Genomic DNA, 14,515 nt, shown 5'->3' on the forward strand with positions numbered 1-14,515 from the left:
GAAGGGTTATTCATTTCCAAACAATTTTAAGTATTCTACAAAAAACAAGATTATTCACAAAAAAGTAGTGGATATCCTGGCAAATTCAGTTAAGGGTCAGAGAAAATGCAAAAAACCCAAGAGCTACAGGCCTTAGCATACCAAATGTTAAAGTTCATATAGGTATAATTAGAAAATGGACAAACAAGTATGGCTTGTTTGAAATGGTTACCAGCAGAAAGCTTTTGTCTTAGGTTTGCAACAAACCAGAAGACTTCAGAGACAATGTGAGATAAGATCAAAGTAGAGAGGTTTGCAACCCAACAGTTTAAAAGTAAATTCAGAAAAAAAATGTCACATTTTGAAGAGTCGTTTTAAGATGCGGAAAATGCTTGGAAAGACAAAAAGAACACAATGTTTTCATTCAATATTTTAGCTCCTGGACACAAGATGCTTCCAACTTAACTGACAAGCCCAGTCTTAAATTGATAATGAGGGGATTTTAATATTTGAAGGCTTTCTGGTGTAAAACTCTGTACATATATTATTCTACACCACATCTCAAGGGTTGGTGTCCTTGATCTAACACAGCTGATTTAAATGGCTAAATGACCTCCTCAACATGTCTTGAAGTTCCTCAGAGGCCTGGTAATAAACGGACGATCTGATTTCCTCGTGTCAGCGTTGTTCCCACATCATCATAATTAATGTTGTTCCAGGTTCAACATTGCAAGTGACCAATCACCTTCTTGTGACGTCATTCCTTTGCGACTTCGAAATACCCGCCTTCGAGTATTTCAAAATACAAGTGAAGAAGCGAGAAACCGCCGCCTGTCCGCCGAATTTGAAGTCAATTTAGGATACTTTCCTTTAATAAACGGTAAGCATTATACATATGTTCCTCACTTGGCTTGCTGTTTGTTTGCTAGCGATAGGCTACTTGACGACAGCATTAGCTAACCAGTGTTCTCTAGACCAGCGTTCCCCAACTTTTTGGGTGTTTCGTGGCCCGGGGGTTGGGTCAGGCAAAATTGCAGTAGCTTCCCTGATCATTTTACAAACATAAGTGAAGAGAATCTGGACTAAAAGGCCTAGACTTATGGTTGTGTACGGTGGCCCCTAGAGAGAAAGCACGTACAAACTCCAAAACACATGCAAATTCCAAAACACTTGCAAACTAAAGAACACATGCAAACTCCAAAACACGTGCAAACTCCAAAACACTTGCAAAATCCAAAACACTTGCAAAATCCAAAACACTTGCAAACTCCAAAACACATGCACATTCCAAAACACTTACAAACTCCAAAACACTTGCAAAATCCAAAACACTTGCAAACTAAAAAACACTTGCAAATTCCAAAACACGTACAAATTCCAAAACACGTACAAATTCCAAAACACGTACAAATTCCAAAACACTTGCAAAATCCAAAACACTTGCAAAATCCAAAACACTTGCAAACTAAAAAACACATGCAAATTCCAAAACACGTACAAATTCCAAAACACTTGCAAAATCCAAAACACAACGGAAGTGCTCCAGGACGCTAGGGGCAGTGTTGAGCTCGATTTGCAAAATAAACGGCAAGTTTGTCTGTATGGGACGGTCTAGTCTCCGTCGCACTTCCCAGGTTGCCCAGCAACCATGATACTAACTGCTGGAAACGTGTCATACAACTTGGTTTGACAGAAATGAGGGAGAACATATTTTGTTCATTTGTTTGTTTGTTTCTACAAGAGCTTTGTGTGATTTGATAAGTATCTGAGGCTGAGACCACAGGACAGTAAAACATGATTTTTGGGCTTCATTTCTGTACTGAACAGTTATTTCAAGATTAATTAGTAAATAGGAATTAGCTGATGTTGTTCATGAGACTAAAGTCATATCACTTTGGTAATGTAAATATAATATGGCCAATATTCTAGTTATTATATTAATCATTATTAGCTATTACAGCAGTGAACATGAACTCGGTGTCAAATACTGAGCTTCAGTACAGATTCAAGTTGCAGCTATTTATATGTCTTATCACCTTAAATCTTCACTCAAAGACAAGTATCTTTGACAGTGCATATATACGTGTATCATATATAAGAGACAAATGTTGTTCCTTCATGTTGGCATTACTAAATTTGGCTCATTGCTTACATATATTTATAAAAAGAAAATGTACAAGCTGTGATAACTGTTTCTGATAAAATGAAGAGTAGACTGATATATGAAATATTCCTTTATTGGGTGAGAAAATCAGACCATGTCATAACTGCTTTAAGTCATACAGAATAGATATCAGAGCCTTAAACAGGCTGGCTTCTGCTAAATGGGTCAAACTGGGCAGAAAGTCTACAAACACATAACATCCTTACAGAATATGATGTAACACTATAGATCAACTTACCTCAGAATATATAAAGCATATAAACAATTACAGCAATATGATGCAACAAACACAGCAGTGCTACTGATCCAAAATACTCAAAGCTTCATAGAACTGGAACAAACATTTATTTTTAGGTCCATTCTGCTGCTGATACATACTTTAGGTTTCTGAATATTACACTTGTTGCTGCCTTTCATAGTGTGTAACTTGAAGGCCCTGAGTACTTTCTCCCACATTGAAAACACTGGAATGATAAAATTATTTGAACATTACCTAATAAGACTGATTCAGGACAGACAATTAGTTATTTTAAACTTTTCTAGCAGTCCTTCACAAACAGGGAACAGTCTGTCTATTCTCTCCATCTGTCAGCTGCTGCTGGTGGATCATCAGGGGTGCAAAGCCTCACAGATGATGTGCAGCAGTGGGTCCCTCAGTCTGTCCTCACTCTGGACACTTGCAGTTGTCACACATGGAAATCAAATGTGTGATAAGCTGCAGGATTCAAACACAAGTGTGACTTATAAACACATGTTCATACTTTTATTCCACAATCAGAGAGAAAGAAACAGAGAGAGAGTGCAGGACAGACAGATAGGTGACAGTCTCAGGTGTATACACTGCTACAAAACAGCACAAAAGAAGGAGGATTTAGTGTTTGTGTTATTACGAAACAAGAGGAGTTCCCAGATGGTACAGTGAACACATGTGTGACTCCTGCGATTAAAGCATCTTTCTTTCAGCTTAACAAGTGAACCGTCAGCTCGTTCAAACACACGTTAAAGTCCGTTTGGCTCGACACCACCGAACAGAGGCAGCAATATAACATAGCTAACATTAACAGTGCAGTGAATCTTCCTTGTGCTGTGATATTCAGGACTGCAAACCGAGCAGCATCACTGACTTTCAGCTTGTTGTGTTTGTGGATATATGACTGACTTTAATTATCCACAAAATCATCACAATCTCTGTAAGATTAAGGTCGACTATATATATATTTTTTAAAGTAAAGGCTTTAAAACCAAGTTAATTCTGAAAGTACAGACATGACTAATGTCACATAACTTTCCCGACATGTGGCCAACAATAATGGTTTAATGTTCTTCATTAAAAAAATATTTGCGCATAAATAAGTGACATAATATTCAGTACTTACTTCTGAAAGTTTACTCTTCCTCCGCTCCGCTTCCACCGTTTTTTTTCGGCAAAATTATCCACACCACCACCGCACTATGAAGTCTGGGATATGTTGGGCCATGAAGGCTACACCGACCCATCCTTAAAATTCAGGGAAATTATGGACGCATTTGAGGGCCGCATGTAGAGCAGCCTTTGAATTGGGAAAGCCTTCTCTTGTCGCTGTGACGTAATCGGCCTTAAAATGCGGCCTTTAAGGCTGCAAACCCCAAATCCGGTCATTGGTACTTCCTGGCTTGTGTAGTTACTAGGTAACAAAAGCTCAACACTGCCCCTAGCGTCCTGGAGCACTTCCGTTGTGTTTTGGAATTTGCATGTGTTTTTGAGTTTGCAAGTGTTTTGGAATTTGTACGTGTTTTGGAATTTGCACGTGTTTTGGAATTTGCATGTGTTTTTTAGTTTGCAAGTGTTTTGGATTTTGCATGTGTTTTGGAGTTTGTACGTGTTTTGGAGTTTGCATGTGTTTTTTAGTTTGCAAGTGTTTTGGAATTTGCATGTGTTTTTGAGTTTGCAAGTGTTTTGGAATTTGTACATGTTTTGGAATTTGCATGTGTTTTGGAATTTGCATGTGTTTTTTAGTTTGCAAGTGTTTTGGAATTTGCATGTGTTTTTTAGTTTGCAAGTGTTTTGGAATTTGCATGTGTTTTTGAGTTTGCAAGTGTTTTGGAATTTGTACGTGTTTTGGAATTTGCACGTGTTTTGGAATTTGCATGTGTTTTTTAGTTTGCAAGTGTTTTGGATTTTGCATGTGTTTTGGAGTTTGCAAGTGTTTTGGAATTTGTACGTGTTTTGGAATTTGCACGTGTTTTGGAATTTGCATGTGTTTTTTAGTTTGCAAGTGTTTTGGATTTTGCATGTGTTTTGGAGTTTGTACGTGTTTTGGAGTTTGCATGTGTTTTTTAGTTTGCAAGTGTTTTGGAGTTTGCATGTGTTTTGGAATTTGCATGTGTTTTTGAGTTTGCAAGTGTTTTGGAATTTGTACGTGTTTTGGAATTTGCACGTGTTTTGGAATTTGCATGTGTTTTTTAGTTTGCAAGTGTTTTGGAGCTTGCATGTGTTTTGGAATTTGCATGTGTTTTGGAGTTTGCAAGTGTTTTGGAGTTTGTACGTGCTTTGTCTCTAGGGGCCACCGTAGGGTCCATAGCTGTGACACTGGACACGAGTTCTTGATTCTATGGAGATTAACAGTAATCCAGAAATTTACAAATTTGTCCTGGTACATCGCGTAAATGTTGTCCCAGGGACATCGCGTAAATGTTGTCCCAGGGACATCGTGTAAATGTTGTCCCAGGGACATCGTGTTAAAGTTGCCAGAGACATACCATATGAAAGTTTAGCTTCTTTTAGCCCCTGTTTGTTTTTATATATATATACACATATATATATATATATATATATATATATATACATATATATATATATATATATATATATTTTTTTTTTTTTTTTTTTTTTAATATATTTAATATTTACATTGTATTGCAAAAAACCCCAAAACAAGTTAAAATGAATTAATGAATATTGACTAATTAAACCTTCGTTATTTTTCCACCAGAAATGGACGATATAATTAGAAGAAGTGTTCTGAATGACGAAAAAAAAAGAACTGGAAAAGACATACAACTTTGTGTGCATGTGTCACAATGCCAGGAGGACCCATTCAGTGTTGTGTTAGAAAAATTGAACTCATTAACCCTTCATGGACATTATAAATGTTTAAATGTTGCCTCAGGTAAAGACAGGAAAAGAGACTATTACAAATTCAACTGCATCAGAGCTGGGAAAAAAAGTCGAAACAGCTACAGAGCAGTGGGCTGTAAGGCCTATGTTTCATTTAAAGTACTCAAATGTTGGAAAGACCACACAGTCATCGTGCAGCGTACATATGATAAGCATGATGGGCATGATCCTTCGGACCCAAAAGACGCACATTTCAACAATATTTCCAGTGATTTGAGGAGGAAGATTGAGGAACTGCTTTCCCTTGGAACTAAGCCAGCCATCATACTAACCGAATGTCATAAATGGGCCAAAGAACATGGACACAGAGATCTTCACAACAGAGAGCATTTTGTCACACCACGTGACATTGACAGTGTTAGAACCTGCATGATGAGGAAGAAGCACTTTAACTGTGGAGACAGTCAAAGTGTACATACCTTACTTAATGGAAAACATCAAGAACATGTTCTCTTCTATCAACCATACACATCTGACCAAGAACTAATGATTGTTTTGCAGACACCTGTAATGAAATCAAACATGGAGAACTATGCAAAACAGTTAGTATTTGTTGACACCACGCACTGCGTTAACCAGTATTCATTTACCTTATTCACACTTGTTGTAAGAGATGATCATGGGCATGGAGTCCCTGTGGCCTATGCTATTGTCAGCAACGAAAGTCAGAAAACCCTGGAAACTGTTCTTGGAATAGTTTGTGAGCATTTCCCAACTTCCCCGAGGTAAATAATACATTGACAGCTATTAATTTTGAAATAATTCCTTTTCAAAAAAGTTATAACATGCCAGAATGTAATGCTATAGCTGCAGCATGGGCTGCAAAAAACTTTCCTTTCCAGTTGTTAAAGTTATTCCTATAGGCTGTATGCAGTATTTTATATATCTACTTGTGAGTTGAAATGTTTAATTTGGCATTGAAGTGGTGCTTTGAGATAGCAAAAACATTTTCATACTGTTTAATCTCATTTAGTGTTTTCTTTTTTTCTGTAGAGCATTTATGGTTGACAAAGACTTTGCGGAAATAAATGCTTTGCAGAAGGTTTTTCCAGAGTCAGCTATCCTTCTATGCTGGTACCATGTCTTGCAGGTAAACCACATTGTTTTCTTTTCACGTTGTCTAAGATGCACCTGAAACACATTTTTACAACAGGGTCCTATTGTTATGATTTGCCTCATTGTGATATTCACCTACTCAGGTTAATGAATATAAAGGGATAAAATGTTGAGTAACTTTGTCCATTCATTTAAGACCACAGTGCACTCATCTTCTGGTGGCTGCTTCCCAAAGCTCTTTTTGACATTTAAAAATATGTTTGCCTGGTTGATTTCTGTAATGCACAGGTCCTCTTGTCCAGTGAGTGACAAAGTTATTTTTGGACGTCAGCTTTCTTTTATGCTTTTTGTACAGCTGCTCCTCTGTCTCTCTCTCCAGATTAACTTTTTTTCTCTTACATTCACAGGCTGTTAATCGATGGCTTTCAAAATGGGCTTTCTAACACCCAAAAGAGAAATGAAATCATTTCTTTCTTTTGTAAGCTGAAAGCTTGCACATCTGTAAGTGTAATTTGTCTATTTCACATTTTGATTTCTTGATTACACTAAGAGCATAATAACTTTCAGTTGCTAAAAAAAGTTACAGAGAGATACAAAATAGATTTTTGAAACAATTTCTAAAACTGGCTTCTTATCTTGCTTATCAAAACAAGTACTTAAGCTGTGCAGACCATCATTGTGTCACCCACTGTGCAGTAGAACTTGTGAGTGGGATTCTTTCACAGACAGATGCTGAAACCAAATATGCTTATAGGTTTAGTGTTCCTTCTTAGCCATTGTAAGGGAAGAAATAATTGCTTCTTAATACAAAAACACGACCTATTATTAATAACTTAAAATTCTTAATGTTATTCAATAAAAGGAAAAGGGCTTCAATACATAATATTAAAGATTTCAATAGGTCTGTTAAATGGATTGAAATATATTCTGTTGCATCCAATTCTCTTAGGAGGACGACTTTAAAGCCACATCAGCAGAGTTCTGCCAGACATTTAAGCAATACCCTTTGGTGTGCCAGTATTTTCAGAAGCACTGGGAAGGCATTGGCCACATGTGGTGTGACTACGGCCGTCGCTTCAGTCACGCTCGTTCTGAAACAAACAATGTGATTGAAAGGTATGATTTATTATTTTGACCTCATTCGATTGTATTGCTGAAAAAAAGATATTATGCTTTAATCCAAGAGGCTAAACTGAGTAGGTTCGTCATGTCATTGCCAGAACAGGTTTTAGGCAAATCCTTTAAATTCTAGCAGCGTTTTTTATGTTATCACAACAAAAAACAGAGTAGGTGGATTTGCCTAAATCAGCTAAACCGGCACAGAGCATTCCTTTATAAAAGACGTGTGCAATAGGTATTCCAATTTTTAAAAAAATAATACAGTCTTGATTAAAACTTTAAATTCCTTCAATTACAGTTACTAATCATTTCAAATAACTGTTTTTCAGATTTTTCCACCGCCTGAAATACCAGTTTTTATCTGGCTACAAGAATAGGCGTCTGGATGATCTGATTGAAGTGCTCCTAGGGAAGGCCGACGACTACTTCTCAGTCATAAAAACCCTGCAAGATGTGGGCCGCATGAAAAACAGGTTTGCTGACACCTTGTCTCAAGTTTCAGACTCTGCTTCAGGACTGATGGAAAGTGGTTGGGCTCTTAAAATTACAGTCAAGAACAGCCATGGAGTTAATGCATATCAAGTCCCATCTGAGTCAAGAGAAGACATAGTGTATGAAGTCTGCCCTGTTGAGTCCTACTGCAACTGTACATATGGCTTACGAGGACTTCTTTGCAAGCATCTAGTGTTACTTGCAAAATTAGCAGAGGTTGACAATGACATCTATCCAAACATGGAAACAGACATTTCTACCTTGGCAAGAATTGCAGTGAAAGAAAGGCATTACTTTGTACACTGTGAGGACTTGAAAGTGATAAAAATGCCAAGTTTGTTTGGAAATCTGTGTTTTTTTGCATCGGCTGAAACACTTCAGTGCACTTGTTGTACGTTCTCTCACTATAACACATGTGCTTGCTTGTAGCCATTTTAAACAAATGAAAAACTCTCTGAAAAGTCCTCTATCAACTTTGAATGACACTCCTGTAGTTGAAAGCACAGACAAAAAATGCACAGAAGATGCGGTTGGAAAACTAAACGCTGTTTTAGACACAGTTAAACAGTGGGCATTCATTCCAGAGGGTATTACTGCAATAATAGATGAACTGCATACAAATGTCTTAAAAACAAAACAAGTAGGCAAAAGTATATGCCAGTACGAAATAAAGACGACAGATAATGCACGCAAAATTAGGCCATTGTATTCTAGCAAGAAACGTTCGGCCAGCATCGACATTCCAACAGTCTGTGAAAATGAATGTGAACAGTCGATAACCACTGAAAGAGAGACATCCTCTGGAGAAAATGAAAACCTTTTGGAATACAAAACAAAAAAGAGAAGAGTTAAAGCTAAGTATATGCACAAGTAGACTTTTGTGTGACATTTCAAAGGGACTGCATCCATTACTTCTGTTTATTGAAACCTAAAGCTGAATAGCTGTCTTAACTTTCTGCCAAGGAACAGATGAAAAGAAATTGTTTGCTCTCTCAAGCAGTTGTTATTTGTGTGTTATTCATTACTTTGGCTTGGTTGCTGTTTTTGATACAAATTCATCTGTGCCCATTGTAATATTTTCATATGTTACTATTTTTATATTGCTATGCATTATAAATAAAGGATTACTTATTACTATTAAAGGTCTGCATTTGTAATTGTTGGTATTATTTATCAAATATGCGCTCTTAAGTTTTTTGCTCCATAAAACGATACCTGTCACTTTTTGGACATAGAGTATCAGCTGTTGAGAACCCCCGGCTCATACAAAATAGAAGTAAGAGGTTTCAACATCCAGCCTTTTTATGATTAAATACAAAGTGTAATAACAGAGTTATTGGGGTGTGATTTTGTCTTAAGTATAAGTTTAATAGTAATGAGTAAGAAAATATAGCCAGAATAATGGAATGAGACTAACACCTGACCTCACACTGAGATTTGGTATGAAGTGGCATGTTTGTGCTAATGCTGACATTGGGGCTCAGAGTTCCTCCGTGTGTATATATTTGTGAACGTTAACTTGGCTAATGTCCAAGGGTTTGACTGCTTTCCTGTTGGATTGTATCACAAAGAACAGGGATAAGAGCACCAGTGGCCGTGCACACCCTCATCTCTCTCCTTCACCCGATCATTAGTGTTGGAAACCGGCATTAGCTCAGAGTAGATTAGACTTCAGTATAGTGCAAGTGATTTGATTTTATGATTATTTGATTCAGTTTTTTCTGTGTTCAAGCTCAATTACTTTAATAAAATATGTTGAATTCAAACAAATAAATAAACAAATAAACTGTGGACATTACCCTTTTAAACCTTTCTGAAACAAGACAGGTAAAAACCAGTGTATAAAAGTTTACATAGGTATAAATAGCTCTAACACTTTACTCCAGCCTGGCGTCCACACATGTGGACATCACATTTTGGGTTATTTAGACCAAAATACTAAATCTTGATCAACAAGTGCCTGATATACAGTTACGAGGACATTATACTGCAACTGTTCTATCGAAATTTCAAATGAATGTCCTCATATGTGGCTCTCATTTTTCTCAGAAACAAAAATTAGGTAAAAAAACAAAACAAAAAAAAAAAAACCTGGTAATTCTTTCTTTTTACATTCATCGGGTTCCAATCGGCCCAAATATCAAAGAGAAATTAAAAATGCATGCCATGGAAGATTTCGGGTCTTAGGGGGTTAAAATGACCAGACCCCTCCGGCCTGTTTTCCAGGCCACTAAATTAAACCCAGTCAATTACCAATTGCACAGAATAAAAACCTACGAGGTCCACTAATAGTCCAAAAGTCCAAATCTTTAATAGAAAAGACAGGCAGAACTCAAACAAACAATAATCCAAACGAGGAGCATATACACACACTGGAAAGTAAATAATTATAAGTTATTAAATCAGACTAATTAAATACAGTAAAACTAATAAGGGAAGACGAACACACGGGAAATAAAAATAACAGTGTAAACATACCAAAACTCAAAATAAAACAGGAAAGCTACTACAAACCGAGTGTGACACAATTACATTCATATTGAAACATATGTGATAATTTTCTTTCTTTGTAGCATTTTTAAGATATGTGTTAGAACAGTCATTATGCTGTTTGGATTAGGAACCAATCATTTTTGCCAAATAGTTAACACAAACTTAGAACAACAATGAACAATTTTCAAGATTCTGATTTACAGAACAAACAAAAGTCACAAAAGGCTTCATTATTTAAGAGACAAGATCAAGTTTTTCACACAGGAATGAAATGACAGAATCCAGTGCAGCGGGGCCAAAGGTGTGTGTCAGCAAACTGAAGGTTGAGGAATCAGTCAGCTCATGTTTAAGATTGTGTTGGATTTTGAGAAGAGTCTGTCTGTTATTAGAAAGTAAGATTAACAATGTTACACCAATAACCCAAATACGGGGAAATGACAAATAATACCAAAAAAGATACAACTTTCATATTGTTTTACTAACTTACTTTGTCATATCAGCACTTGAATGGTCGATGCCTTTACAGACCATGTCTGTTGTGACATCGCAGGCCAATCTTCCGGCAAACCCGAGGGCTAGCTCCCCAGCCTCCTCTTCACTCAGAACACTAAACACTGTTACTTTAGTTTTGGCCTTCTTAGGCCTGTCAAGAATCATTGCGGGCAGTTTGGCTTTACGGCCCTAAAAAAGAAAAAGTGCAAACACCAAAAGAGCAGAGAGAGACACACACACGCGCACAAAGTTAAATGCTTTTGTTTACATGGTGTAATTGTGTATATGTTGCAGCAAAGGCACAATTTCCAGCCACATTGTCACTTCATTGATACGAGTAACCCGGATTTATTTCAGGTGACATCAAAATCACGAAATGTATACCTACCCCAATCAAACCTCTGAAAACATGAACTGACATGTTCTCTGCGTTGATTCTGCGCTTGATCTCGTCTTCTGTTATTGTGTAGGTTTTCTTTTTTGAGCTTGGTACAGATAAGCGACCATGCACTCTGTAAACTGTACTAGTTCCTTCTGAATCAGTTTGGAATTCTGTATCTGCATCGATCCTGTCAACATCATCAGCAGCAGCATTATCTGTACTCAGACTTGTGCCGTATACTTCTGCTTCTTTTTCGTTGTCTTCAGTCTGTGTACCTTCATCTCTTTCAGTCTGTGTACCTTCATCTCTGACTGTCAGTCTTCCTATCTCACTGTTACTTGTCGATTTACTGCAGATGTTCTCTCCCTTAGGAACTTTTCCTTTGTCATTCGCTGCCTGATGCTTTCCCTGATGACATTCTTCACTGGCTACTTCTATTGCTCCTCCTGTATAGCCACCTACTATGGTGCACAACTCCTTTCCCTCTGCTGTGCTGCACTGTGCTGTTACATAAAGAAGAATGATATAAACAGCACTATATCAATTTAATTGTGAAGAGAAATCCCCACAATATGACACAGTTATGTCTAAAATAGTTTTGTGTAAAAAATGGATCTTGAAACGTCCACTTTAATTACACAGTCCTGGTGTGCAAAGGCAAAATTATGAAAACAAATTTCACTTTAAACATTTTTGGACATTGTTTAGTTATATTGTGACTTACTCTCACAGAAGATACAGATGCCACAAACAGACTTTGAACAACGCATGTGCTTGTATGCACCACATTTCTGGCACTGCACCTGTGAATTAAAAAAAAAAAAGAAGAAATAAACAAACAAAAAACAAATGAACAAAGTCCATTATATAAACAATCTATATGGCTAAGGACATGTCATAGTGTACCCGGTCTTTGGCTGCAATCACACACCAGCACTGACTGCACTTCCTAGTTCGATCTGCAAAATATAATTTGTTTAAGTACAAGTTACATTTTCCAATGTTAGAGAAAAAGAAGGCAGCTAATTTTATCTTTACCTATTGAGGAAAATAAGTAGTGGCAAAGTCGGGACCTGAGCTTTGTGATTTCAGTGTTGTACTCCTCCACTTGTGTTTTACCGTCAATGAGAGATTGGGCAAACTAATAATTGACGAAGAAGAAAAAAAAAAAAAAAAAAAAAAAGAACAAAAAAAAGAACAAAAAGAATTAGATTAACAAAGAAATGTTTGTTTGTTTTTAACCCCCCGAGGAGGAAAAAAAAAAAAACAAAAAAAAAAAAACCAAAAAAAAAACAGAGCAACCAAAGCAAAGCATTACTGCTGAAATGGTTCAATCTACAAAAAAAATTGAGATTTTACCATCCTGCCTCTAAGGCTTTAAAAACTGAATAGGCAAAAATGTAAACATTACTTATATAGGTTAAAGCTATAGTTTTCAGTACCATTATGACATGCACTCCACATGAGTTCCCATCCTGTTGATGTGGGTGGCTCACATGTGACAAGGTCCACTCTCCAGCGCAGCCTCTTGCTGAAGCAAATGAGCTGAGAGATCGCAGTTATTACAAATAAAAAGCATATAGAGAAATCAATAACCACGTTCGGTAATGATTTCAATTAAATTAAATATGTTATGTTAAATATGTTAATTAATTACCTCCAGTTTTTCAACACCGCACTTTTTCTGACCTCCGACTCGCCAAATGAATTCATATAGACTATGGTCCTCTTGGGTATGTCACAAAACTGTTTTGTAAAAAGATGGATATGGTAGGCTTGGGCCTTGAGCTTTCCTAATGAGGGACACTGAAAAGTATCATGCACTAGAGAGAGTGCAAAATCTGTGCAACTTACAAACAAGGTCCAGTGGCTGCCGTTTTCCCAGACAGGCTCCAATCAATTTCTCATACATCTGAAAGATGTTTTTCTGGAAATAAAAAGAATGTGACAAGTATGTTTTTCTGTCAAGAATGACACTGCAAAACTGCAAAAGCTTGTCAGGTGAGACTTGTAATTAATTCTGCAGATACACAAACATATAGAAAGTGTCATTTTTTGTTTACATTAATTAATTTCTATAGTGTGTACAAAACAAATCAAGACCACAGACTCAACACACACCACTCAATTTTTGGTGTTCTTTATCAGTTGGCCAAGACAGAAATGTTTTAATCTGTGTGCATTGCTTTTGAACAAGTCTTTACACAGAAAAGGTTTCAGAAAGGTATTTTTCAGGTTCTTCTGACAAGGCTTCAATTTTGGAAAATGCTGTTTGTTTATAGTGGCAACTTATAAACCCTTTGTGATAAGAACATAGTTACCACAGTCCAAGTCATACCTTCAAAAAGTATGCACTTTGTGCTCTTGTGGACCCATCCAAAATTTTTCCAGTGATTTGGCTTGGTATTGGATAAATGTGAGGGAAATTCTATAAAAATAACATAAATACACCTATGTTTTCAAATACATTACAAAAAACGTAAACATGCTATGTCATTATGATCAAACAAGCTTTTCAACATACCTCACACTGCAAATAGATTAGGCCATCTATTACCTTATAAAACAAATAAATAAATACATATAAATAAAAACAGAACTAAGGAATACGATTCATTAAGTAAATTGTACAATAAAGTGTATTTAAAGCAGAATTTAACATTAGTTTTATGACAACATAAAAGGATTTTTATGTCAAGAGGTACCTCATCTGAAATGTTAGTCTGGTCAAACAGGGATTTCAAACTTGAAATACCAATAGAGTTTGGTCCAGCTACTCCCACAAGGTAATCTGTGAGAAAGCATATGCTGTAGTCAACAGATATCATTTTCTTTTTGCATGCTGCAACCATCATCCATTTCAGTCTTCTAGGAGCTTTGTCTGGTTGTAGTTCTTTTTTCTCCTCCTCTCCCCTCATCTATTAATTAAATTGTTTTCTGACCTTCCTGTTTCCGACCTGTCTTCCCAATGTGATGTTTAAGCAATATATGTATGGTCAGAATCACATTGCATGTGATAATAAAAGGCTTGATTGGTTGATTATTCAACATGAGTTGACATTTACCTGACATTGTGAAGGAGTCACAGTTTCTGTAAGGGTGTAAGAACATAACATGTGGATTTGTTACACTTCTTTTTCACAAGTTAATAACAATCAATAATTTTCATTCCATTATTAAC

General features: G+C 36.5%; 1 protein-coding gene and 1 long non-coding RNA gene across 2 annotated transcripts; one reads left to right on the plus strand and one right to left on the minus strand.

Annotated features, from left to right (window-relative positions):
• The first annotated feature begins 5,056 nt into the window (after positions 1–5,056).
• Positions 5,057–12,192, plus strand: LOC113018148 (uncharacterized). Its single transcript, XR_013909673.1, has 6 exons — positions 5,057–6,025; positions 6,294–6,390; positions 6,764–6,857; positions 7,306–7,472; positions 7,805–10,866; positions 11,011–12,192. It is a non-coding gene; the product is annotated as an uncharacterized LOC113018148 (long non-coding RNA).
• On the minus strand, positions 10,254–14,252 carry LOC113024100 (uncharacterized). The gene is made up of 11 exons (XM_080302883.1): positions 14,040–14,252; positions 13,859–13,891; positions 13,673–13,762; positions 13,189–13,261; positions 12,992–13,080; positions 12,777–12,879; positions 12,373–12,475; positions 12,241–12,293; positions 12,059–12,137; positions 10,948–11,141; positions 10,254–10,839 (listed from the first exon to the last, which is right to left on the minus strand). Exons 5-10 carry the CDS (start codon positions 13,045–13,047, stop codon positions 11,134–11,136), a joined length of 402 nt encoding a protein of 133 aa, XP_080159009.1. The 5' UTR covers positions 13,048–13,080; positions 13,189–13,261; positions 13,673–13,762; positions 13,859–13,891; positions 14,040–14,252; the 3' UTR covers positions 10,254–10,839; positions 10,948–11,133.
• Between the last annotated feature and the right edge of the window lie 263 nt (positions 14,253–14,515).

The sequence above is a fragment of the Astatotilapia calliptera genome, chromosome 6 (assembly GCF_964374335.1).
Source record: "Astatotilapia calliptera chromosome 6, fAstCal68.1, whole genome shotgun sequence".
Classification (NCBI taxonomy): domain Eukaryota; kingdom Metazoa; phylum Chordata; class Actinopteri; order Cichliformes; family Cichlidae; genus Astatotilapia; species Astatotilapia calliptera.